Source organism: Malaclemys terrapin, chromosome 12 (assembly GCF_027887155.1).
Source record: "Malaclemys terrapin pileata isolate rMalTer1 chromosome 12, rMalTer1.hap1, whole genome shotgun sequence".
Classification (NCBI taxonomy): domain Eukaryota; kingdom Metazoa; phylum Chordata; order Testudines; family Emydidae; genus Malaclemys; species Malaclemys terrapin.
The window spans coordinates 46,184,413-46,208,793 of record NC_071516.1 but is presented as its reverse complement, the minus strand read 5'-3'; the positions used below and the strand labels follow the sequence as shown (position 1 = coordinate 46,208,793).

Below are 24,381 nucleotides of genomic sequence, written 5' to 3'. Positions count from 1 at the left end.
AGCAAAGTAATGAAATCCACATCTATCCATCCATCCCCATACCCCCCATATGCCCCCTGTATCTATCCTCATCCTCAAAGGAAACCTGTCCAGCACCTTTGTCATAAACATCCTCAAAGGAAACCTGTCCAGCACTTTTGTCATAAACATACAGCTAAGGGTAGCATAAAATCCCTCCTTTACTTGTAAAGTGTTAAGAAGCTCAGATAACCTGGTTAGCACCTGACCAAAAGGACCAATAAAGGGAGAAGATACTTTCAAATCTGTGGGGGAAGGCTTTTGTTTGGGCTGTTGTTGTTCTCTTGGGAGACAAAGAGAGAAACCAAACAAGTAATCCAGCTCCTACTGAATGATACATCTAAAAGTACAGAAATAGTAAGTAATATCAAGGAAATGTGTTAGATTATCTTTTGTTTTAGCTTGTGAATTTTCCCTGTGCTAAGAGGGAGGTTTATCCCTGTTTTTGTAACTTTAAGTTTTGCCCAGAGGGGAATCCTCTGTGTTTTGAATCTGACTGCCCTGTAAAATTACCTTCCATCCTGATTTTACAGAGGTGCTTCCTTTACTTTTTCTTTATAATAAAGTTCTGTTTTTAAGAACCTGATTGGTTTTTAGTGTTGCCATAACTACAAAGGGAAGGGTAACAGCTGCCCTGTGTACAATACTATAAAATCCCTCCTGGCCAGAGACTCCAAAATCCTTTTCCCTGTAAAGGGTTAAGAAGCTCAGGTGACCTAGCTGACATCTCACCCAAAGGACCAATAAAGGGACAAGATACTTTCAAATCTTGGGGGGGGGGGGGAAGGCTTTTGTTTGTGCTCTTTGTTTGGGAGTTTGTTCGCTCTTGGGACTGAGAGGGACCAGACATCAATCCAGGTTCTCCACATCTTTCTAAACAAGTCTCTCCTATTTCAAACTTGTAAGTAAATAGCCAGGCGAGGCATCTTAGTTTTACTTTGTTTTCTCAACTTGTAAATGTACCTTTTACTAGAGTGTTTATCTTTGTTTGCTGTACTTTGAACCTAAGACTAGAGGGGAGTCCTCTGGGCTCTTTAAGTTTGATTACCCTGTAAAGTTATTTTCCATACTGATTTTACAGAGATGATTTTTACCTTTTTCTTTAATTAAAAGCTTTCTTTTTAAGAACCTGATTGATTTTTCCTTGTTTTTAGATCCAAGGGGGTTGGATCTGTATTCACCAGGAGTTGGTGAAAGGAAGGAGGGAGAATGGTTAATTTCTCCTTGTTTTAGATCCAAGGGGGTTGGATCTGTATTCACCAGGAGTTGGTGGGAGGAAGGAGGGGAATGGATCATTTCTCCTTGTTTTAAGATCCAAGGGGGTTGGATCTGTATTCACCAGGGAATTGGTGAAAGGTTTTTCAAGGCTTCCCAGGGAAGGGAATTAGCTTGAGATGGTGGCAGTGGACCAGAGCTAAGCTGGTAGTTAAGCTTAGAAGTCTTCATGCAGGCCCCCACATTTTGTACCCTAAAGTTCAAAGTGGGGATACAGCCTTGACAAGTGTCCTAAAAACCCAAGGGGCTGGTCTGTGCTCACCTTGGTTAGTCTCCCCAGGAAAGGAGGTGAAGGAGCTTGGGGGGATTTTGGGGAAACAGGAACTCCAAGTGGTCCTTGTAAATGTACCCCAGGGGGGTTGGAACTGGCAACGCAACCAGCACCAGAACATTGCCAGCACTGAGTCCAGTGCTTGCAAACCCGTCTACAACTCCAACGCCAGAGGGCACTAGCGAGCCTGACCTGGCAGAAGCAGCAGATAACCCTACCCAAGAGGCTCAGCCAGAGCCTGAGATACCACATAGTGCACCAGCGGACAGCGGTTCACAGTCAATGGAAACAGCCCCAGCACCTGCATTGCTTCCAGAGGGACCAAGCCCCAGTCCACAGTCCAAGGAGGAACTGATGTCTCCAGCATCAAGTGAACAGTTCCAGGCTGAGCAGGAAGCAGATGACAACCTTCAGAAAGCTTGGGCGGCGGCGCGGAGCACCCCACCGCCTCTCAGCTCTTCTAACCGATCCCGGTTTGTTGTAGAACAAGGACTTTTATACAAGGAGACTCTTTCTGGTGGGCACCAGGAAGATTGGCATCCTCAAAGACAGTTGGTAGTTCCCACTAAGTATCAGGTCAAGCTCTTGGGCTTAGCCCATGATCATCCCAGTGGCCATTCTGGGGTGAACAGAACCAAAGACCGTTTGGGGAAGTCCTTCCACTGGGAGGGTATGGGCAAGGACGTTGCTAAATATGTCCGGTCTTGTGAGGTGTGCCAACGAGTGGGAAAGCCCCAAGACCAGGTTAAAGCCCCTCTCCAGCCACTACCCATAATTGAGATCCCATTTCAGCGCATAGCTGTGGATATTCTGGGTCCTTTTTTAAAGAAGACACCCAGAGGAAAGCAGTACGTACTGACTTTCATGGATTTTGCTACCCGATGGCCGGAAGCAGTACCCTTAAGCAACACCAGGGCTAAAAGTGTGTGCCAGGCATTAACAGACATTTTTGCCAGGGTAGGTTGGCCCTCCGACATCCTTACAGATTCGGGAACTAATTTCCTGGCAGGGACCATGGAAAACCTGTGGGAAGCTCATGGGGTGAATCACTTGGTTGCCACCCCTTACCACCATGAAACCAATGGCCTGGTGGAGAGGTTTAATGGAACTTTGGGGGCCATGATACGTAAATTTGTAAATGAACACTCCAATGATTGGGACCTAGTGTTGCAGCAGTTGCTTTTTGCCTACAGGGCTGTACCACATCCCAGCTTAGGGTTTTCACCATTTGAACTTGTGTATGGCCGCGAGGTTAAGAGGCCATTACAGTTGGTGAAGCAGCAATGGGAGGGGTTTACGCCTTCTCTGGGAACTAATATTCTAGTCTTTGTAAGCAACCTACAAAGCAACCTCCGACACTCTTTAGCTCTTGCTAAAGAAAACCTCAAGGATGCTCAGGAAGAGCAAAAGGCCTGGTATGATAAACATTCCAGAGAACGGTCCTTCAAAGTAGGAGACCAAGTCATGGTCTTAAAGGCGCTCCAGGCCCATAAAATGGAAGCATCGTGGGAAGGACCATTCATGGTCCAGGAGCGCCTAGGAGCTGTTAACTATCTCATAGCCTCCCCCACCTCCAACATAAAGCCTAAGGTATACCATGTTAATTCTCTTAAGCCCTTTTATTCCAGAGAATTAAACATTTGCCAGTTTACAGCCCAGGAAACAGATGACGCGGAGTGGCCTGAAGGTGTCTACTACGAAGGAAAAAAGGATGGTGGCGTGGAAGAGGTGAACCTCTCCACGACCCTTAGACGTCTGCAGCGACAGCAGATCAAGGAGCTGTGCACAAGCTTTGCACCAATTTTCTCAGCCACTCCAGGACGGACCGAATGGGCATACCACTCCATTGACACAGATAATGCTCACCCAATTAGAACCCCACCCTACCGGGAGTCACCTCATGCCAAAACTGCTATACAAAGGGAGATCCAGGACATGCTACAGATGGGTATAATCCGCCCCTCTAATAGTGCATGGGCATCTCCAGTGGTTCTAGTTCCCAAACCAGATGGGGAAATATGCTTTTGCGTGGACTACCGTAAGCTAAATGCTGTAACTTGTCCTGACAACTATCCAATGCCACGTACAGATGAGCTATTGGAGAAATTGGGACATGCCCAATTCATCTCTACTTTAGACTTAACCAAGGGGTACTGGCAAGTACCACTGGATGAACCCGCTAAGGAAAGGTCAGCCTTCGTCACCCAGGCAGGGGTGTATGAATTCAATGTACTCCCTTTTGGGTTGCGAAATGCACCCGCCACCTTCCAAAGACTTGTAGATGGTCTCCTAGCGGGATTGGGAGAATCTGCAGTTGCCTACCTCGATGATGTGGCCATTTTTTCTGATTCATGGGCAGAGCACCTGGAGCACCTGGAAAAAGTTTTCGAGCGCATCCAGCAGGCAGGACTAACTGTTAAGGCTAAAAAGTGTCAAATAGGCCAAAACAGAGTGACTTACCTGGGGCACCAGGTGGGTCAAGGAACTATAAATCCCCTACAGGCCAAAGTGGATGGGTTCCAAAGTCTAAAAAACAGGTCCAATCCTTCTTAGGCTTGGCCGGATATTATAGGCGATTTGTACCCCACTACAGCCAAATCGCCTCCCCGCTGACAGACCTAACCAGAAAGAAACAGCCAAATGCAGTTCAGTGGACTGATGAGTGTCAAAAGGCCTTTAACCAGCTTAAGGCAACACTCATGTCTGACCCTGTGCTAAGGGCCCCAGACTTTAACAAACCGTTCCTAGTAACCACAGATGCGTCCGAGCGAGGCGTGGGAGCAGTTTTAATGCAGGAAGGACCGGATCAAGAATTCCATCCTGTCGTGTTTCTCAGTAAGAAACTGTCTGAGAGGGAAAGCCATTGGTCAATCAGCGAAAAGGAATGCTATGCCATTGTATACGCGCTAGAAAAGCTACGCCCATATGTTTGGGGACGGCGTTTCCAACTACAAACAGACCATGCTGCGCTACAGTGGCTTCATACCGCCAAGGGAAATAAGAAAAAACTTCTTCGGTGGAGTTTAGCTCTCCAAGATTTTGATTTTGAAATACAACACATTTTGGGAGCTTCTAACAAAGTGGCTGATGCACTCTCCCAGGAAAGTTTCCCGGAGTTAACTTGTTAACAATTGTTCTTGGAATGAAACATATTGTTAGTTTTTATATAATCAGTAGTATGTCTAAAGGTACATGTGTCTTATTAACTCTGTTTTCTCCTAGAACTCCAGGAAGAAATCACAGCCAGTGTGGAACCGAATGTCCAACACTATCTGTGATTTGGGGGGCGTGTCATAACTATAAAGGGAAGGGTAATAGCTGTCCTGTGTACAGTACTATAAAATCCCTCCTGGCCAGAGACTCCAAAATCCTTTTCCCTGTAAAGGGTTAAGAAGCTCAGGTAACCTGGCTGGCATCTGACCTAAAGGACCAATAAGGGGACAAGATACTTTCAAATCTTGGGGGGGGAAGGCTTTTGTTTGTGTTCTTTGTTTGGGAGTGTGTTCGTTCTCGGGACTGAGAGGGACCAGACATCAATCCAGGTTCTCCACATCTTTCTAAACAAGTCTCTCCTATTTCAAACTTGTAAGTAAATAGCCAGGCAAGGCGTGTTAGTTTTCCTTTGTTTTCTCAACTTGTAAATGTACCTTTTACTAGAGTGTTTATCTTTGTTTGCTGTACTTTGAACCTAAGACTAGAGGGGAGTCCTCTGAGCTCTTTAAGTTTGATTACCCTGTAAGGTTATTTCCATACTGATTTTACAGAGATGATTTTTACCTTTTTCTTTAATTTAAAGCTTTCTTTTTAGAACCTGATTGATTTTTCCTTGTTTTAAGATCCAAGGGGTTTGGATCTTGATTCACCAGGAGTTGGTGGGAGGAAGGAGGGGGGATGGTTAATTTCTCCCTGTTGTAGATCCCAGGGGGGTTGGAACTGTATTCACCAGGAGTTGGTGGGAGGAAGGAGGGGGAATGGTTAATTTCTCCTTGTTTTAAAATCAAAGGGGTTTGGATCTGTATTCACCAGGGTATTGGTGAAGGTTTTTCAAGGCTTCCCAGGGAGGGAAAATTGATGGTGGCAGCGGAACCAGATCTAAGCTGGTAGTTAAGCTTAGAAGTTTTCATGCAGGCCCCTAGATTTGTACCCTAAAGTTCAAAGTGGGGATCCAGCCTTGACACCTTGCCTGGCTATTTACTTACAAGTTTGAAATAGGAGAGACTTGTTTAGAAAGATGTGGAGAACCTGGATTGATATCTCATCTAGGATGTACCTTTCTATTTCCTCAGGAACACCCTCTAAAAACTGCTCCATTTGCATTAGGAAGGGCAACTCTTCCGTAGATTTAACATTTGCTCCTGATATCCAGGCATCCCAATTTTTCCCAATGTGGTAGGCATGTCAGGAAATTGACACGTCTGATTTCCACCTTAGGGCTCTGAACTGCCGACGGGCATGCTCAGGTGTTAGCCCCATTCTGATTCTGGCCTTGTTTTTAAAAAGTTCATAACTGTTCCTGTGTTCCTTAGGCTTTTCAGCCTCCACCTCTGCTAAGGGTCCACTGTGCTGCGGCCTCAGCTCTACCATGTACTGGTCTGTAGTGATGCTGTACCCAAGGCAGGCCCTTTCAAAATTTTCTAAGAAGGCCTCAGTATCATCGCCTGCCTTGTAGGTGGGGAATTTTCTGGGATGGGAAGTGGTACCTGGAGAGGGGTTGCTAGGATTGGCTGGTATATCCGACCTAGCTCGTGCTAATTCCAGTTCATGCTTCCTCTCTCTTTCTCTCTCCTCCATCTCTTTTTCTTTCAGCTCCATAGCTTTCCTGTGGGCCTCCTCTTTGGCTTTCTCTTCTCTTTCTCTCTCCTCCATAGCAGCTTCTTTCTCGAGTTTTTTTAATTGGAGCAGTCTCTGATATTTCTTTTCATTTTCTTCTGCTTCTAGTCTGGCCAATTCCGGTTCGTTAACTGCTTCACTGTTAGTCATTTTCCTGCTTTCTTGTGCTGGGTCACACCCCCTCTGCAGTTCACTGAAACTGGGATGCACTCAGCTCAGGCTGCTGCTGAGGTAACAGAGACTTTCTAACTAGCTATCCCCGAGAGGTAGAAAGAAAAAAAACAATTCAGCTTGTAAATTCCTTTTGCCAGCTGTTTGCTCACTGCTTGAACCCTTCTCTTAACAAAGACCCTTGTTAAAAAAAATGTAACACCTCTGCCTTCAGGTTTAAAATGATCCCACCACTCTGCCACCATGTCAAGGCTGCTTCCCCACTCTGAACTTTAGGGTACATATGTGGGGGCCTGCATGAAACTTCTAAGCTTAACTACCAGCTTAGATCTGGTCCGCTGCCACCACTCCCAATGTGCTAATTCGCTTCCCTGGGTAGCCTTGAGAGACTCTTCACCAATTCCCTGGTGAATACAGATCCAAACCCCTTGGATCTTAAAACAAGGAGAAATTAACTATCACCCCTCCTTTATCCCACCAACTCCTGGTGGATCAAGATCCAACCCCCTTGGATCTAAAAACAAGGAAAAATCAATCAGGTTCTTAAAAAGAAGGCTTTTAATTAAAGAAAAAGGTAAAATCATGTTTGTAAAATCAGGATGGAAAATAACTTTACAGGGTAATCAAACTTAAAGAGCCAGAGGAATCCCCTCTAGCCTTAGGTTCAAAGTTACAGGAAACAGAGGTAAACACCCTAGTAAAAGGTATATTTACAAGTTGAGAAAACAAAGATAAACCTTGCCGGGCTGTTTACTTACAAATTTGAAATATGAACGACTTGTTCAGAAAGATTTGGAGAGCCTGGATTGATGTCTGGTCCCTCTTAGTCCCAAGAGCGAACAACACCCAAAACAAAGAGCACAAACAAAAGCCTCCCCCCACCAAGATTTGAAAGTATCTTGTCCCCTTATTGGTCCTTTGGGTCAGGTGTCAGCCAGGTTACCTGAGCTTCTTAACCCTTTACAGGGAAAAGGATTTTGGAGTCTCTGGCCAGGAGGGATTTTATAGTATTGTACACAGGAGGCCTGTTACCCTGCCCTTTATAGTTATGACAGCAAAGTACAGCCAAATGAAAGGGAAGGAGGCAGGGGACTATGAACTGTTCAAAAAGGCCCTGCTACGCGAATTTGGGCTGACTCCTGAGATGTACCGGAAAAGATTCCAGAGTGAGCGTAAAACCCCTGAGGTCACATATCTAGAACTCGCCCTCCAGATGCAAGGATACGCCCACAAGTGGGCAGATGGGTCGCCAACTAGGGAGGACGTGCTTAACCTAATGGTACTGGAACAACTGTATGAACAGTGCCCAACTGACCTGAGGCTATGTTTGGTGGACAGAAAGCCAGAGGACCCGTGACACGCAGGGAAGCTGGCTGATGAGTTTGTGAACAGCCGGTCAGGGGGTGGCAGGGAGGAGTCCCAAAGGCGCAGGTCCACCATGATGCAGAGAGAGAGTCACCCTGGGACCTCCCAAAGGGAGAACATTGAGAATGCCCTCCCAAGGGGAACTTCCGGCGTCAGGACCAACTAACCGACTCGAGGGGACCAACAGAACTTGAGCTGCTATCACTGTGGCCAGAGAGGCCACATACAGACCCAGTGCCCCAAGCTCAAGGACAGACAGGAGATCGAACCCACACAGGGTTAACTGGGTTGGGACCCATCCGGATGAGGGGTCGGCTTCCCAGGCAAGGGGGGCTGACAGCTTCCCAAATGCTCAGGAGGGAGGAGATCCCCCAGGCCAGCTTCTCTGGGGGGCTGGATGCTCTGGACACAAGGTTCTCCATTTATAGGGTGGGTGCGGGGCTGTCCCTGCGGAGCAAGTGCCTCGTTCCCCTGGAGGTGGATGGAAGGAAAGTCAATGGATACTGGGACATGGGCGCTGAGGTGAAGCTGGCCCAGCCTAAGGTAGCGGCCCCAGATCGGGTGATGCCCAACACCTTCCTGACCCTGATGGGGATGGGTGGGACCCCATTCAATGTACCTGTGGCGAGGTTGCATCTGAAACAGGGGAGCCAAGGAGGGCCCCAAGAACATGGGGGTGCACCAGCATTTGCCCACTGAGGTGTTGATGGGGGGGACCTAGAGGACTGGCCAAGCAACCCCCAGAACACCTTAGTTGTGACCTGTAGCCAGAGCCATCGAGGGGCACGATCCCCTGACCTCGGGAAGGATATCACACCAGAGGCGCAGGACTCTACTGTGGTGGGGAGGGAGCACCCAAGGACAAGGCTCAGGGGGGCTGCGGCTTCCGACCCAGCCGGCAGGAGAGAGCTGGTCCCTATCCCTTCCCCAGCCGCTGAGTTCCAGGCTGAGTTGCAGAAAGATCCCTCTTGTGGAAGTAAGGGACCTGGCTGATCTCAGTGCGGTACAGACCATGAGGAGAGGTTCCTGTGGGAGAAGGGGTTCCTATAACGAGAATGGGCTCCCCCAGGGGAGATGGAGTCCTGGGAGATCAGGAGGCAGCTGGTGGTACCCCAGAAGTATCGCCACAAGCTACTGTACCTGGCCTATGACATATCTCTCGCAGGGCACCAGGGGATCCAGCACACCCAGGCAGAGGCTGCTACAGAACTTTTACTGGTCTGGGGTCTTTACTACTGTCAAACAATATTGCCGATCCTGTGACCCCTGTCAGAGGGTGTGGAAGGCCTGGGACAAGGAGAAAGCGGTTTTGAGACTCTTGCCCATCATAGAGGAGCCTTTCCGAAAGGTGGCTATGGACATAGTGGAACCTCTCAGCAAGACAACCCGGTCGGGGAAGAAATACATCCTGGTGGTGGTAGATTTCGCCACCCGCTACCCCGAGGCAGTGCCCTTATTGTCCATTGAAGCAGACACTGTGGCAGATGCACTGCTGACCATTTTCAGTCGAGTGGGGTTCCCCAAGGAAGTCTTAACAGACCAAAGGTCCAACTTCATGTCGGCCCTACTCCGGTGCATGTGGGAGAAATGTGGGGTCCGGCACAACTGGGCCTCAGCGTATCACCCCCAATACAACGGGCTGGTGGAGAGGTTCAACGGAATGCTAAAAATGATGCTAAAAACATTTATGAACCAGCACCTGCAGGATTGGGACAAGTACTTACCTCACCTGCTGTTCGCATACAGGGAAGTACCCAGGGGTCTACCGGTTCTCGCCTTTTGAACTGTTATACGGCAGGAGGGTAAGGGGCCCCCTAGACCTGATGAGAGATGAATGGGAGAGGAAGGCCACTCCCGATGGAGAGTTGGTGGTGGAGTATGTCCTGACCTTCCAGGAAAGACTTGCTGAGCTCATGGGCCTGGCCAGGGAGAATCTGGCCAGAGCCCAGAGGAAGCAGAGGGTCTGGTATGACCGTACGGCACGGGCCCGCGCCTACACCACCAGGGATCAGGTGATGGTTCTCATCCCCATGAGAAAAAACAAACTACAGGCTGCCTGGGAAGGTCCTTTCAAGGTTGTCGAGCAACTAAATGAGGTAAACTATGTGGTGGAGCTGTCGAACCGGGCACACCGCCGGGTGTACCATGTGAATATGCTGAAGCCATTTTATGACAGGGGGAATGTGGTGTTGGCTGTGTGTGGACATTGGGAGGAGCAGGAAGATGACCCTTTAGTAGATCTATTCCCTGGGACAAGAGCTGGTTTCCCCCTGGAAACAATTCCCTTCTCTGATCGGCTAACCTCTTCCTAGCAAGCTGAGATCAGAGGGGTGCTGTGTTTGTACCAATTGCCGTTTTCCAACCAGCCTGGATGCACTAATCTGACTGTCCACTGGGTGGAGACAGGATCGCATCCTCCTATCAGATGCCCCCCCTTCTGAATCACAGGGAAAACTGCTCAGGACCTGGAAAGAGAGGTCAATGACATGCTGGCTTTGGGGGTGATCCTGCCATCTTCCAGTCCTTGGGCCTCGCCTGTGGAGCTGGTCCTCCAAAAGGACGAGTTGATCCAGTTCTGTGTGGACTATCGGAAGCTCAATGCCATCACTGTATCCAATGCCTACCCCATGCCCAGGCCTGATGAGCTCCTAGACAAACTGGGAAGAGCTCAGTACCTTACCACCATGGATCTTACAAAGGGCCAATGGCAAGTGCCACTGGATGCAGATGCCAGGCTGCAATCGGCATTTATCACCCCTCTGGGGATCTATGAGTTCCTGGCCCTGCCTTTTGGCCTCAAGGGGGCGCCTGCTTCCTTCCAGCACCTGGTGGATCAGCTACTGAGGGGGATGGAGAGTTTTGCCGTGGCGTATATCGATGACATCTGTGTCTTTAGCCAGACCTGGGAGGACCACATATCCCAGGTTAGACAAGTGCTGGACCGACTCCAGAAGGCTGGGCTGACCGTAAAACCGGAGAAGTGCAAGGTGGGGATGGCTGAAGTATCCTACCTCGGCCACCAGGTGGGAAGCAGCTGCCTAAAGCCGGAACCAGCCAAAGTGGAAGTGATCAGAGACTGGTCCGCTCCAAAAAGCAGGTCCAAGCCTTTATTGGGATGGCGGGGTATTATCAAAGATTTGTGCCCCACTTTAGCTCCATAGCCGCCCCATCACTGAAATGTGCAAGAAGGGGAAGACAGACAAGGTGGTCTGGACCAAGGAGTGCCAGTGGGATCTCTGTATGCTGAAGAATGCTCTGGTCAGTGGCCCAGTTCTGGCAAAACCAGACTGTGACAAGCCTTTTATGGTGTTCACCGACGCCTCACACACAGGACTGGGGGCGGTGCTAATCCAGCATGATGAAAAGGGGGAGAGACACACGATCGTGTACCTGAGCAAGAGGTTGCTACCCCGGGAGCAAAACTACGTGGCCATCAAGAAGGAATGCCTGGCCATGGTGTGGGTCCTTAAGAAACTAGAGCCATATCTCTTTGGGCGACACTTCACTGTGTACACTGACCACTCTCCCCTGACCTGGCTGCACCAGATGAAAGGAGGCAAAGCCAAGCTCCTGAGGTGGAGCCTGCTCCTGCGGGATTATGACATGGACGTGGTCCATGTGAAGGGAAGTACCAACATAATAGCGGACGCGTTGTCCCAGAGACGGGGCCCTGAACTTCCCCAGGTCACTGGTCAGAGTGACCCCACTCAGTTCAGTCTTGAAGGGGGGAGAGATGTGACACAGTAGGGAGCAGGGCGGATTGACATGGGAATGTCATCTAGTTTTACTGGGACTGTCTGTATTGGGGATGGGAGAGCAGGGGATGATTTTACTTGAGGGTTACCTGAGCCTGTAACCTGAGCCAGGAGGGGGGTGGGGCCAGGTGACACCTTTGCTCGGGAAACTGGACAAAGGGAGGGGAGGAGCTGGGGGAAAGGGGAGAGAAACGGCTAGAGGGGGTTTTGCTTTCAGTTTTGGGCTGGGTAGTGAACTGCAGGGAACCCCAAAGCTAGGGTCTAAGCTCCCTGCCCCCCAGAAGGACTTGACTGAGGGGTCCTGGTTGTACCTACAAGCTCTGCTTGGGACTGTCATCTAATAAACCTTCTGTTTTACTGGCTGGCTGAGAGTCACGGTGAATCGCAGGAAGAGGGATGCAGGGCCCTGACTCCCCCACACTTTGTGACATGAGGTAATGTTCTCCTGATTCTGAAGGGAGGACAAAGCCAAAAGGGAAGAAAAGGCATGATAAAGGGAGAGACGTAAGCCGTGCTCTTCCTGTCTCTTCCACCACCATCTACAGACACCGCCGGCACCAAGCGGCTGAAGTGCTGATCAAAGGGGAGAGCCTGGCTGAAAGGCAACCAGCGAGCCTGTGGTGAGAGGCCTCTAAGTTTCTAAGGGCACTGAAAGTGTTAAGATCAGCTTAGAATGTGTTTTGCTTTTATTTAATTTGACCAAATCCTACTTGTTCTGTTTTGACTGATAATCACTTAGAATCTATCTTTGTAGTTAATAAATCTGTTTATTCTAAATGAAACATTGCACTTGGTTTGAAGCGTGTCAGAGATTCCCCTTGGATAACAAGCCTGGTACACATAAATTTCTTTGCTAAATTGACAAACTCATATAGGCTTGCAGTGTCCAGTGGGCATAACTGGACACTGAAAGACGGAGGTTCCTAGGGTTGTGATTGGGACCGGAGATATTGGCTAGTGTCATTCGGTTGCACAATCCAAGGAGCAGCTTCCATGCCAGAGGCTGTGCATGAACAGCCCAGGAGTGGGGGTTCTCACAGCAAAGCAGGGTAAGGCTAGATCCCAAAGTCAAGGATTGGAGTGACCTAGCAGATCACCGGTCTAGATAACACCAGGGGAACGTCACAACCCCATCTCCCGAACAGCTCTTCAAGAGCTGCCATGGTCAACCCTAGAAGTGGTTACATTTTGGTGCTGGGGGAGAGATGCCCTTCTGCACTATTTGCTCTGATGCTGCTAAACTGCTGTCAATCCATCCCCCAGAAGTGGCTGCATTTCAGCCCCGGGTGAAGATCCCTTTGGAGGGGCAGCGCTAACTGTGTTAAAGAGTGGTCAGTCCTCACCCCAGAGCTGGCTGCATTTCAGTGGTTTGATTAATGTATCCCAGCTGTGTGTCTGTGTGTGTGTGTGTCCCTCCCTTCTGCCCCCTACTGGAGGGGATGAGATCTGTGTGTGTCGAGGCCGGTCCCCTATCTAACCCCTAATGAAAACCAATTTGATTTCATTTTTGTTTAAAGGATTTTTGAAAACACAGACCCAGAACTCCATGGCAAAGGAACAAAAGTAATAATATCCAGGGGGTCCCATTGTAAGAGAAGGTTTCCCACAACAAAAGGGCGCAATGTTCATTGGAACAGATGTAGGGGTAGGGGCCCCTCTGGACTATTTCAAATAATTCTGCAAACACTTGTCTTTGACAGATTAAAACCCAAACTCCCTCCTCTAACCTGTATGCTGAAAATAACCCAAGTGTTAGGAATTACTGCTCTCCCTGCTCTAACCTACTCCCTTCACAGAGCCTGGCTCCCAGCCCCACCCCCTGCTCTAACCCATTAACCCCAATCTCCTCCTAGAGCTGCAATAGGACCCAGGAGTCCTGGCTGCCAGCCCCCCACTCCCTTACATTCATAGTACAGCAGGAAGAAGTTTGTGGCCATTAGCTGGTTTTGCAGGGAAGGGAAGGTTGGGGGGATGGGGCATTGTGCGAGGTGTTCTCAGCGTGGGGTGTGACAGCGATGGGGTGGTCACAGAGGCTGTGATCAGTAGGGGATTTCGCTGTACACCTCATCCTCCGAGATGTACTTTTCTCCTCTCTGCTGGGCCATGGTGCTAGGGGGACTCAGCGTGGAATAGACGGTATTGCTCGCCTAGGACAGAAAAGACAGGGCCTCATGTCAGCGGGGGTGGGGGGGTCTGTGCTACAGGAAGCAGGGAGGGAGGCTCAGTAGGGGGCGCTCTCTGCTCAGTGCAGATCACAATGCCCCGGTGTGACTCTAGGGGGTGCTCTGCTGTAGGCCGTGGGATGGGGGATTGTAGTAGGGGATCTCTCCCCCTGCAGTCTGTGCTGACCCCAATGCCTCAGTGTAGCACTAGGGGGCACTGTGCTGTGGGGAGCAGTATGGGAGGCTCAGAAGGGGGGTCTCTCCCCTGCTGACCGCTATGCAGTGACAGGTGGAGCTGTGTTGCAAGGAGCAGTTTGGAGGTGCAATAGGGGGCGCTCTCCCCATGAAGTCTTTGCTGACCCCAATGTCCCAGGACGGCGCTGGGGGTCGCTGTACTGCAGGGAGCAGGATGTGGGGCTCAGAGGAGGGGTGCGTTCTCCGGATCTTACCGAGGAGTTGCGCTCTACCCTGGCATCTGCATCCTCTTCTCTCTTGCCCCTTTCCTGGGGATTTCGACCCACTACAGGCTTGTTGGACCATGCTGGCTGGTTGTGGGTCACTGGCTGGACCTGCCCATCACGGCTCCATTGCTGCAGAGCTAATCACACAACAGATCATCCCCCTGCCCTGCGGCCTGATCTCCCAGAGGAGCCCAGAGGGCGAATATCTCCTCTGTGCTGTGGTTCCCATCTTTAACTGCTAGGAGGCAACCTAACATTAGAGTTACCCACAAGGAAGGCAGAGTGTGGCAGTCAGAAATTTCCCTTTTAAAGGGTAAGTGCTCCACAGACCCCGCCATAGGCGCCAACTTTCTCCGGCGCCAGTGTGTGCTCACAAACCCCACCCCTGGCCCTGCCCCACACCGCCCCCATTCCAACCCCTTCCCCAAAGTGCCGGCCCCAACTCCACCCCCTCCCTGCCCCTATTGGACCCCTTCCCCAAATCCCCGCCCCGGTTTTGCCTCTTCCCCAAGCGTGCCACATTCCCCCTCCCCCCAATGATGTGAAACAGCTGTTTCGCGGCACAAGCGCTGGGAGCTAGGGGGAAAAAGCAGGCCCATGGCCCACTGAGGGGATGAGGTGGACGCAGAGTGGAGGCGAAGGTGAACTGGGGCAGGGGGCTGCAGGTGGGTGCTAAGCATCCCCCAATTTTTCCCCTGTGGGTGCTCCAGCCCCAGAGCCCCCATGGAGTCGGCGCCTATGGACCCTGCCCCAGGGTTCCAGACTCCATTTCTCCAACCAGCAGGGTATGTGTCTCTGTCAACTGTGGGGGCACCTTGGAGTGTTACTCACCTGTGCCGGCCCTGAAGGGTATGTTGACATACACGGGCCTGAAAGACAGAGAACCAAACATCAGTGGTGGCGCAGGGTCTGCTGAGCAGGGCTGGGGTTCTAATCCCAGGGAAGGAAGATGTAGGGTCATCGGGGAATGGCACTGGGGATAGAGTAGGTGGGTGCAGTGGTTGGGTCAAGGTTACTACAGATTTTGTTTTTTGCAGTCATCCATTCCCATTCATTCATTCATCTTTTTTTCTCATTTATTCTTTGCAAACTTGGTCATTTTCTCCTTCCTTCCTTCCTTTATTCAGTCTCTCTCTCTCTCAATCATCTCCTCTTTTTTTTCATTCATTCTTTTTCATAATCAGTTTTCTGTTCTCTTTGGTTCCCTCTTTCACACACCCCTTCCTTCTCTGTCTCCCAATCATCTCTTCTACCTCCTTCCTTCATTGATTCATGTGCTCATTTAATCTCCTTCTTTCATTCTGTCTGCCATTCATCCTCTCTCTCATTCATCTCCTCTCAAAGTCACTCATTCATTCCATGTTCTCTCTTTCATTTGTAGGCTTGGGAGCATTAGATTTTCCTTGGTCAACATTGGCAAAGGTCAACTTTGCCGCACACACACAAACGGACTTAAAAAAATATTTCCATTGATGATGTTCAAAATTTACAAGTAGGCCAAGTAAGAAAAATGCTGCCTGAGAATTGATTAGTTTGCTTTAAGGATATTTTCTTTGCCTATTTTAACATGGGACATTGGCAATTTGTTTTAGTGGTTAGAAAGCTCTGATCTTCTTGAATCTCAATGTCTCCTGTCCTTAAAGAATTAGAGTCTAAGCCCTGCTCAGAATTTCCTAGAACTGTGAAAATTTGAAGAGGAAAAATGGGGCGGGGGGGGACGACACTTAAAAATACCCATTGATATTATCCATTTACATTGCAGAAAAATGAAAACCGAACTCTGCAAAGCCTAGTTGTTTTCAATACAGTTCCTACCAGCTTGGCCTCAGGGAGAAGATGCCGCATCCCACTAGGTGGCAGTGCTGCATCACAGATTACGGGACAATAGATTCGAAATTTGGGACCTAGGAAATTTGCCCGGATTATATGGTGGGCTGGGGTGTTCCTCCGTCTCCTTCATTCTCTCTCCTTCCTCCCTCCCCCTTTTCCTCCTCTCCTCCTTTTTCTCTCTCATTATTCTTTCATTTTCTTTTCCTAATCCTCCCCCCTGATTTCCCTCCAACCTCCCTCCTGTCCTGTGCACTATTTGACCCCCTTCTTCCCCAGCCTGGTCTCCCTACCCCCTATCTTCCCTGAGATCCACCCCAGTTTCCCCGACCCTCCAAAAAATCCCTGCTTCCCCGCAGTATTCCACTCTGAGATCAGCACGGTCAGGTTCTATCCCCAGAGGGTTGAGGGACCTGTTAGAACAGATTTGCCCTCCTAGGGGTAAACTTCTCCTGGCCCCATGGAGGGGCCTGAGGATGAGGAGGAACTTACGTGGGGAGCCGGCAGCTAGCTGGGAAGGAAGGGGAAGAGATTGAATTACAATGAGATTCTGTGGAGTCTCTCTTCCCTGTCTTGCCCCTGTTGTGGTGACCCCTAAGGGGGAGCACCCTGCCGTCCTGGATGCCTGGGTCCCATCTCACTTCCCAGTTTCTCCACCCCCAGGTCTGGGACCTAAATGGCTCCCCCAAGAGTGAGGTGCTGCTTCTTGGATGCCTGGGTCCCATCCCCTGTCCTGCCCCCCACCTGAAGTTGGCTGGGTCTCAGCCCAGTTTTGGTATTCCCTCCCTCCCAAAGCCAAATCACTCACAATCCTTTGTATCAGGAGTCTGCTGTGCCAAGTTACCCATAGTCCTTTGCACCAGAGTCCTGTGGTACCCAATTACCCATGATCCCTTGCATGGCGGTCCTGCTCTCGCCAGATACCCACAGTTCTTTGCACCTGGCTCTTGATATCCCATGTCACTCCTTGTGGGGGCTGAGAGCGCTGAAGGCGATCCCTACGTGTGAACACTCCTGTCCCTGATGCCTGGGTCCCGTTCCCCACAGGCACTGAGAGCTGCGGTGCCCCCTAGGGTTGAATGCCTGATGCTGCCGTCCCAGATGCCTGGGTCCCATTGCCCATCCTACGCCTCACGCACCTGCCGTCTTCTTCCTGCAGAGGCAGATGAGGACCAGCAGAGCCAGAGCCGTGGCAGCCCCACTGCACCCAGCCACCAGGGGGATGGGCAGAGACCAGGCTGGTAAAAGGAGGGGATGAGTTAACAGCCAGGAACAAAGGAGGTGGCAGCATCCGGGGACTCACTATCTGCTCCAGACCCCATCCAGGGCAGGGCACAATCTGGGCCCTCCCTTTTATGGAGGGATTTTTTGGCTGTCAGATGCTCTTAGTACCGCCCATTGTGAAATGCTGCCACCTGGTGTGAGGCACAGGTACTGCACCCCTGGGGCTGCATGTGGCTCTCTCGCCCCCGCCCCCAACATGTGCTGTGTCTTGGCTCCAGGATCTCCCCTGGGGTAGCAGGTGTTGGGGTGCTGGGGTTATTGCAGGGTGTGATTACAGGCTCACCTGTCACGGTGACGTTCACAGCCTGGCTCCTGGGGGATGGGATCCACCTGCCGCTCATGTTCGCCTTGTACCCGCAGCTGAATTTTCCGGTGTTATTGGGACCGGCCCGTGGGATGCTGAGCACAGAGAAGTTCATAGAGCCGGTGCTGGGCTCTGTGGTGCTGATCTCAGACCCTGTGTCCCCAGGGACGATCTCAACTCCATCGTTGTAGAAGTGAAACCTCCTCTTGCTGGTGTCCCCGGGGGCCATGCAGGTGATGAGCAGGGGGAGCCCTTCGCTCACCACTCCAGATGGGGGATCCACACTCAGCACTGGCTGGGGAGGGGGATCTGAGGGGAGCAGGACAGGGGAAAGGTCAACAGAGAAACCACAGTGCTGAGTGTGGGGAAGGGGCGGCTATATTGTATAATGGGCACTAGGGGGCAGCAGAGGGTGGGGGTGGGGAAGGGGCGGTTATACTGTATAATGGGCACTAGGGGCAGCAGAGGGTGGGGGCGGGGAAGGGGCAGCTATACTGTATAATGGGCACTAGGGGCAGCAGAGGGTGGGGTGGGGAAGGGGCGGCTATACTGTATAATGGGCACTAGGGGCAGCAGAGGGTGGGGTGGGGAAGGGGCGGCTGTACTGTATAATGGGCACTAGGGGGCAGCAGAGGGTGGGGGTGGGGAAGGGGCGGCTATACTGTATAATGGGCACTAGGGGCAGCAGAGGGTTGGGGTGGGGAAGGGGCGGCTGTACTGTATAATGGGCACTAGGAGGCAGCAGAGGGTGGGGCGGGGAAGGGGCGGCTATACTGTATAATGGGCACTAGGGGCAGCAGAGGGTGGGGGTAGGGAAGGGGCGGCTATACTGTATAATGGGCACTAGGGCCAGCAGAGGGTGGGGGTGGGGAAGGGGCAGCTATACTGTATAATGGGCACTAGGGGCAGCAGAGGGTGGGGGTGGGGAAGGGGCGGCTATACTGTATAATGGGCACTAGGGCCAGCAGAGGGTGGGGGTGGGGAAGGGGCAGCTATACTGTATAATGGGCACTAGGGGCAGCAGAGGGTGGGGGTGGGGAAGGGGCGGCTATATTGTATAATGGGCACTAGGGGCAGCAGAGGGTGGGGCAGGGAAGGGGAGGCTGTACTGTATAACAGGCACTAGGGGCAGCAGAGGGTGGGGGCGGAGAAGGGGCGGCTGTACTGTATAATGGGCGCTAAGGCAGTGGGGGTGGGGGAGGGCTGTCTATAATGTAGAACGGGGGCTGTGGGTGTCCGTACCAGTCACGCTCAGTGGCACCGGCTCGCTGGGGGGTGAGCGAAGGTGGCGCCCATGGAGCTCTGTGCTGTACCCGCACTGGTAGGTCCCGCTGCCGCTGGGGGTGACGTTCAGGGGGAGCCGGGGCTCTGGTGGCTCTGAAAGCAGCTCCCCATCTCTCAGCACCCAGTGGTGCTCATCCCCTTGTTCTCTCACCTCCTTTGGCTGCCATTGTTTGGCCCCTCCCCACTACCCCCGCTGTGGTTATGGCACCACCAGACCCTGCTTGGGGCTCGGTGGAGCTCAGCTGGGGAACGGTTCACCCCAACCTCTCTGGGGTTCAATGTGCAGGGGTGCAGGGGGATGGGGTGTAAGAGAGCCAGGGATGGGGTGCAGGGACACAGGGGGCACAGGGCAACAGGTGCAGGGATGCAGGTGTGACTGGAGTTGGGGTGTATGGGCACAGGGAAGTTAGGGTTCAGCGGTGATGGTGTGCAGGGGGATGGGGGACGAGGTCCAGGGGCAACGGGGGACAGGGTGAAGGGGTGCTGAGGTATGGGGTATTGGTCTCAGGGGGATGTGGTGCAGGGGACAGGGTACAAGGATGCACTGGATGCAGGGTAACAGGGTCCAAGAGTGATGGAGTGCAGGGGCGACGGGAGTGGAGTGTAGGGACGACGGCAGTTGGGGTATGGATAATGGGGGACAGGGCACGGGGAGCAGGGGGACATGGTGCAGAGGGACAGGGTGATGGGGCACAGGGGGACAGGGTTTGGGGTGCAGGGGTGACTGGATTTGGGGTGTGGGGGCACAGGAGGATGTGGTTCAAGGGTGGTGGGAGATGGAGTGATGGGGTGTAGGGGGATGGGGATGGGGTGCAGGGTTGATGGGGGACAGGGTGCAGGGGTGCAGGCATATGGTGTATGGATTGGAAGGGGAAGGGGTGCAGGGTTGACAGGAGTTGGGATGCGGTGGATGAGGGGACATGGCACGGGGCCATGGTGCAGGGGCATGGGTCGATGGGGTGTAGGGGGCTGGGGTGCAGGGGCACAGGGGGACTGGGTGCAGGGGCACAGGTGCAGAGGGACGGAGTGCAGGGGCACAGGGGGAGGGGTGTGGGGGGAGGCCGGTGAGTCAAGAAATGGATCTTGCCCCCCAATGAGTCTGTGCCCCCAAGATCCTTAGGGTGGCCAGCGCCAGACCTCGTGTCACAGGGCAGCACCCGGTTAGATCACCAGTGAGAGGTGCCCCCCCGGGTGGCCCTCATTCCCCCCAGCCGTGCTGGGCCAGTCACAGAGCTGGGTGCATCCCTACGACCAGCACCGCCGGCTGTGGGTCAGGCTGTGGGAGCCGATGGATTCAGACCCCAGGTCGAGCCCCACTGCCCAGGCCCCACCCAGCCTCCTGCTGTCTGTCACGGGTCTGTCACGGGGCAGCCGGGGGAGGCTGGGGAGTAGCGGGGTCAGAGGGGGACGGTGCGGGGTTCCCATAGCGCTCTGGGGGGGGGGCTGCGACCTCACGGCTGAGGCAGCCTGAGGGGTGGGAGGGGGAGAGATCAGAGCTGGCCGTGGGATGGGGCTATGGCAGTAGGGGGCAGGCTGGGAAGGGGCGGGTGGGCAGGTGGACAGTGCTGGGGGCTGTTCTTATGTCAGTCAAGGCGGGCTGAGTGGGGTGAAGGGTGGCTGATCGGGGGGTGCAGAGGAGCACGGGGGCGGCTGGTGTGGGCAGGGCGGGTATCTGGCAGAGATACCCAGGTACCAATCCCAGATCGCACCAGCCCCTCTCCAGCCGGATCTGCTGCTGTCTGTCTGCCTCCCTCCAAAGGGGCCCAGCCGGCCGGTCTCCCCCGTCCGCCTCCCTCTGGATCAGCCCTGTCAGCGGCTTCTCTCCCTCCCCACCCAGTGCCACCCTCTGGAGGGACGTGCACTCACCCAGCACCAGGATGTGGACGGGGTGACTCGGCCCGGATGGGATCTCCCGCCCCGATTCCAGGAACCAGTACCCACAGCTGTACGCCCTGGAGTGCGATGGGGCTGGGGGGGCAGCCAGAGGGTGCGGCTGAGGTTGAGTGGGTCAGGACCAGGCGTCTGGGAATCTAGGTTCTGACCGTCCTTGAGAAACTGGATCCTGGACAGCGTGTGGCCCCCGGGAGCGGAGCACGTCAGGGTGACGGAGTCACCGGGGATGTAGCCGGGATGGGACGGGGACACAGAGAGCTGGGGGGCAGCTGGGGGAATGGGTGACATGAGGAAAAGGGACAGGGGACAAGATGAGACATGGGGAAGCCAAACCAGGCAGGGCAGCAGAGACACACACACAGGGCAGGGCTCTAACCCTCCAGTAGAGGGCGCAGGGACGGACACACACACACACACACACACACACAGAGGGCAGGGCTCTTCCCCTCCAGCGGGGGAACAGGGACACACACACACAAAAATAGTAGGTTTGCTCACTCTCTCTCTCTAGCGCGCGCGCGCACACACACACAGCAGGACTCATCTCCTGCAGCAGGGGGTGCAGGGACACACACACACACAGCAGTAATAGGTTGTGATCTCTCTCTCTCTCACACACACCAAGTAGGGTGACCAGACAGCAAGTGTGAAAAATCAGGATGGGGGTGGGGGTAATAGGCGCCTATATAAGAAAAAGTCCCCAAAATCGGGACTGTCCTTATAAAATCGGGACATCTGGTCACCCTATCCCCTCCAGCAGGGGGCAGCAGGGACACACAGCCCACAGCCCCGCCAACAGGGACCCCCCCGCGCTGTTCATGGTGATGGTCCCTATCAATCATCTGTTTCACCTCTTCCCTGCCACCCTCGGTTCCCAGCATGTCCCCGGCCCAGGGAGTCGCTCCGTGGCGGAGGCTGGAGGCTCCTGCCTGCGGGTCCTGCGGGGAACGAGGTCTCACCCAGCACGGAGATGGCGATGGCCCCACTGGGGGGGGATGAGATCTCTCTCCCAGACTCCCTCCTCCGGTACCGACAGGAGTAGGCCCCGGCGTGCCCCGTGCCCACGCGGGCGAGCTGCAGCGTGGGGCTGCTGCTGAGCAGAGGCGAGGGCAGCTCCCCTCCGTCCTTGGAGAACTGAACCGTGGCCAGCGTGGGAGCCCCAGGGATCGAGCAGGTCAGAGCCACGGCTTCTCCCACCACGTAGACCGGGTGTGCTGGGGTCGCGGTGAGCCGAGGGGCAGGCAGGGGGGCTGAAAGAAACGGTGAGGGGGAAGGAGTCCTAGGGGATTCGGGAGCCCCCGGCCCACTGCGGGTCAGTGCACTTTGGGAGACATCACCTTTGGTTACAGGGTCACGGCTAGTTGTCACCTACAGATACACCTGCCCCCATCTCACCAAGGGCCTTCAAACGGCCACAGCTGACAAGCCAACCATGGGCTGCTGGCTCGGAGGAGACTTTGAGCTGGGGGTGTCCCCTGCTGGGGAACCTGCTCTAGCCTCATCTAACAGAGCTGGGTCTCACCCAGCCAAGGCGGCTCATGCTCTGCCATCCCGAGATCCCAAATTCGGTCCCCAGTGCCTGGGGCATGGCCCAGACCCAACCTCCGGAGGTGCGGGCGGTAGCTAGCATGGGACTGAGGTTTCGTCAGGACAGCCGGGCTGCGGGGGGTGGTCCTGGCGGGATGTGCTAGAAATCAGTGGAATGAGAAAGGTCGGCTGGATGGGGCAGGTGAGTTTGTATCTCCAGCGCAGCTGAAATGTCGCGTCCCCTGGTTTAACCCACTAGTCCCCTTAAGCCAGAGATACAACCCAGGAGTCCTGGCTCTAAGTCCCCCGGCTCTAACCACTAACCCCCATTCCGCTCCCAAAGCCAGGGAGAGAACCCAGGAGTTGTGGCTCCCAGCACCCACCCCCCTCTCCTCCCCTTGTCTGGGGCCCAGAGAGCGAAGCCAAGCAGGTGGGGGCCCCTGTCCCCAGTATGTCCCAGTGACCGCTGGGGGAGAATTACCCGGTGCCCCCCCGGCCAGGCTAGTGAGACTCACCGATCACAGCGATGGGCACGGGGGGGCTCTCCCGGGAAGGGATCTCCCGGCCGGCTCGCAGGACCCAATAAGCACAGCTGTATTCGCTGGGATCTCCCATCTCCACTGTGAGCATCTCCAAGGGCCCCATGGCCCCAGCAGGCAGCTCCCTGGGGGCCTGGCCTCGGTGTCTCTTGTAGAACCTGTATCCAGCCACCTCCTGGCCCTTGGGAGCCGAACACTCCAGGGTCACCCGCTCTCCCCGCACATACACAGGGTGCTGGGGGCTCAGAGAGAGCGCAGGGGCCGGCAGGGGCTCTGGAGCAAACGGGGAGAGGAATCAGTGACCGGGGCCCTGCCCTCAGCTCCAGCTGATCCCGTAAACACCCAACCCACCCACTTCTGGTTCCTTTTCTCCCACCGCCGGATACTTCCCTCCCCGTCCCCCTCCCCCTCCCCCTTGTCTCTCCCTAACAAGCCAGGGGAAAGCACCTCCCAGGAGCTCAAAGGACAGGGATGTAAATCAAGCCTGAGGAGCCCGATGGGAGGTGGGTCAAGACAGTTACACCCCATTTAACAAAAAGGGGAAACTGAGGCACACAGTGTGCTTGCCAACTCAGTGAACCCGGGAGTCCTGTCTTCTAAACCCTTTTCATACTCCAACCCACATTAGACCTCACTCCCCTCTGAGAGCTGGGGACAGTACCCAGGAGTCCTGGTTCCCAGCCCCCACCCCAATCATCAGATCCCACTCCCCTCCCAGAGCTGGGGACAGAACCCAGGAATCCTGGCTCCTAATCCCTCCTTTTGCGGCAAGAGGAAAACCGAGATCTCGACCCCGGTTCCCATTACCTGTTAGGACCAAGGTCACTGTATTACTCTGCAGAGACTGGGAGTGGGGCTGTCTTGGGGGGCTGCTCTGGACCCGATAGGAGCAGGTGAAAGTCCGGCTGAGTTCACTGTTCTCCATGCTGATCCTCCAGATCCCACTTCTTTGGGACTCCAGCCTCTCCCAGCGCCCACTCCTCTGCTCATACAAAATGAATTCCACGGCCCCGGAGCCCCTCGGAGCAGAGCACGTCAGGTGGACCTGCTGCCCCCTCACTGGACTCGGGGGGCTCAGAGACAGGCCGGGGGCCGGGGGAGCCGGGATCGGGGTGGGGAGCTGGGAAGCTGGGAAAGGAGCAACTGTCAGCAGGGTGGCGAAAGAGGAAGGCAACAGCTGTGGCGCAAGGGGGGGTCAGTCAGCCCTGGGTGGGGGGGTCAGAGCCCCAAATTTTGAGTGCCTGTAACACAGACACCCCTTCTCCTGCCCCTATCATCCTGGGACCCCGCCCAATACCCCCATCCTGGCCACTAACCTTCCTGGGCCTCCACCCAACACACCCCTCCTATCCCCCAACCCTGCTGGGACCCCACCCCCTTCTTTCCCCCCATTTCTCCTCCCTCTCAATCAGCCC

The 24,381-nt window shown here is 53.8% G+C and overlaps 1 protein-coding gene across 1 annotated transcript; it reads right to left on the bottom strand.

Annotated features, from left to right (window-relative positions):
• Positions 1 to 17,266: 17,266 nt before the first annotated feature.
• Positions 17,267 to 23,891, bottom strand: LOC128846145 (alpha-1B-glycoprotein-like). The gene is made up of 8 exons (XM_054045208.1): positions 23,774 to 23,891; positions 22,943 to 23,239; positions 21,860 to 22,150; positions 21,050 to 21,169; positions 20,701 to 20,975; positions 18,966 to 19,167; positions 17,703 to 18,032; positions 17,267 to 17,373 (listed from the first exon to the last, which is right to left on the bottom strand). Exons 1-8 carry the CDS (start codon positions 23,889 to 23,891, stop codon positions 17,267 to 17,269), a joined length of 1,740 nt encoding a protein of 579 aa, XP_053901183.1.
• Between the last annotated feature and the right edge of the window lie 490 nt (positions 23,892 to 24,381).

Excerpts from the sequence above, each read along its gene's own strand:
- LOC128846145 (XM_054045208.1), bottom strand. The coding sequence starts at position 23,891 with ATGGAGAACAGTGAACTCAGCCGGACTTTCACCTGCTCCTATCGGGTC. Across the intron at positions 23,240-23,773 it reads AGTGACCTTGGTCCTAACAG|AGCCCCTGCCGGCCCCTGCG; the intron begins GTAATGGGAACC and ends CGTTTGCTCCAG. Across the intron at positions 19,168-20,700 it reads GCTGGTGCGATCTGGGATTG|CCAAAGGAGGTGAGAGAACA; the intron begins GTACCTGGGTAT and ends AAACAATGGCAG.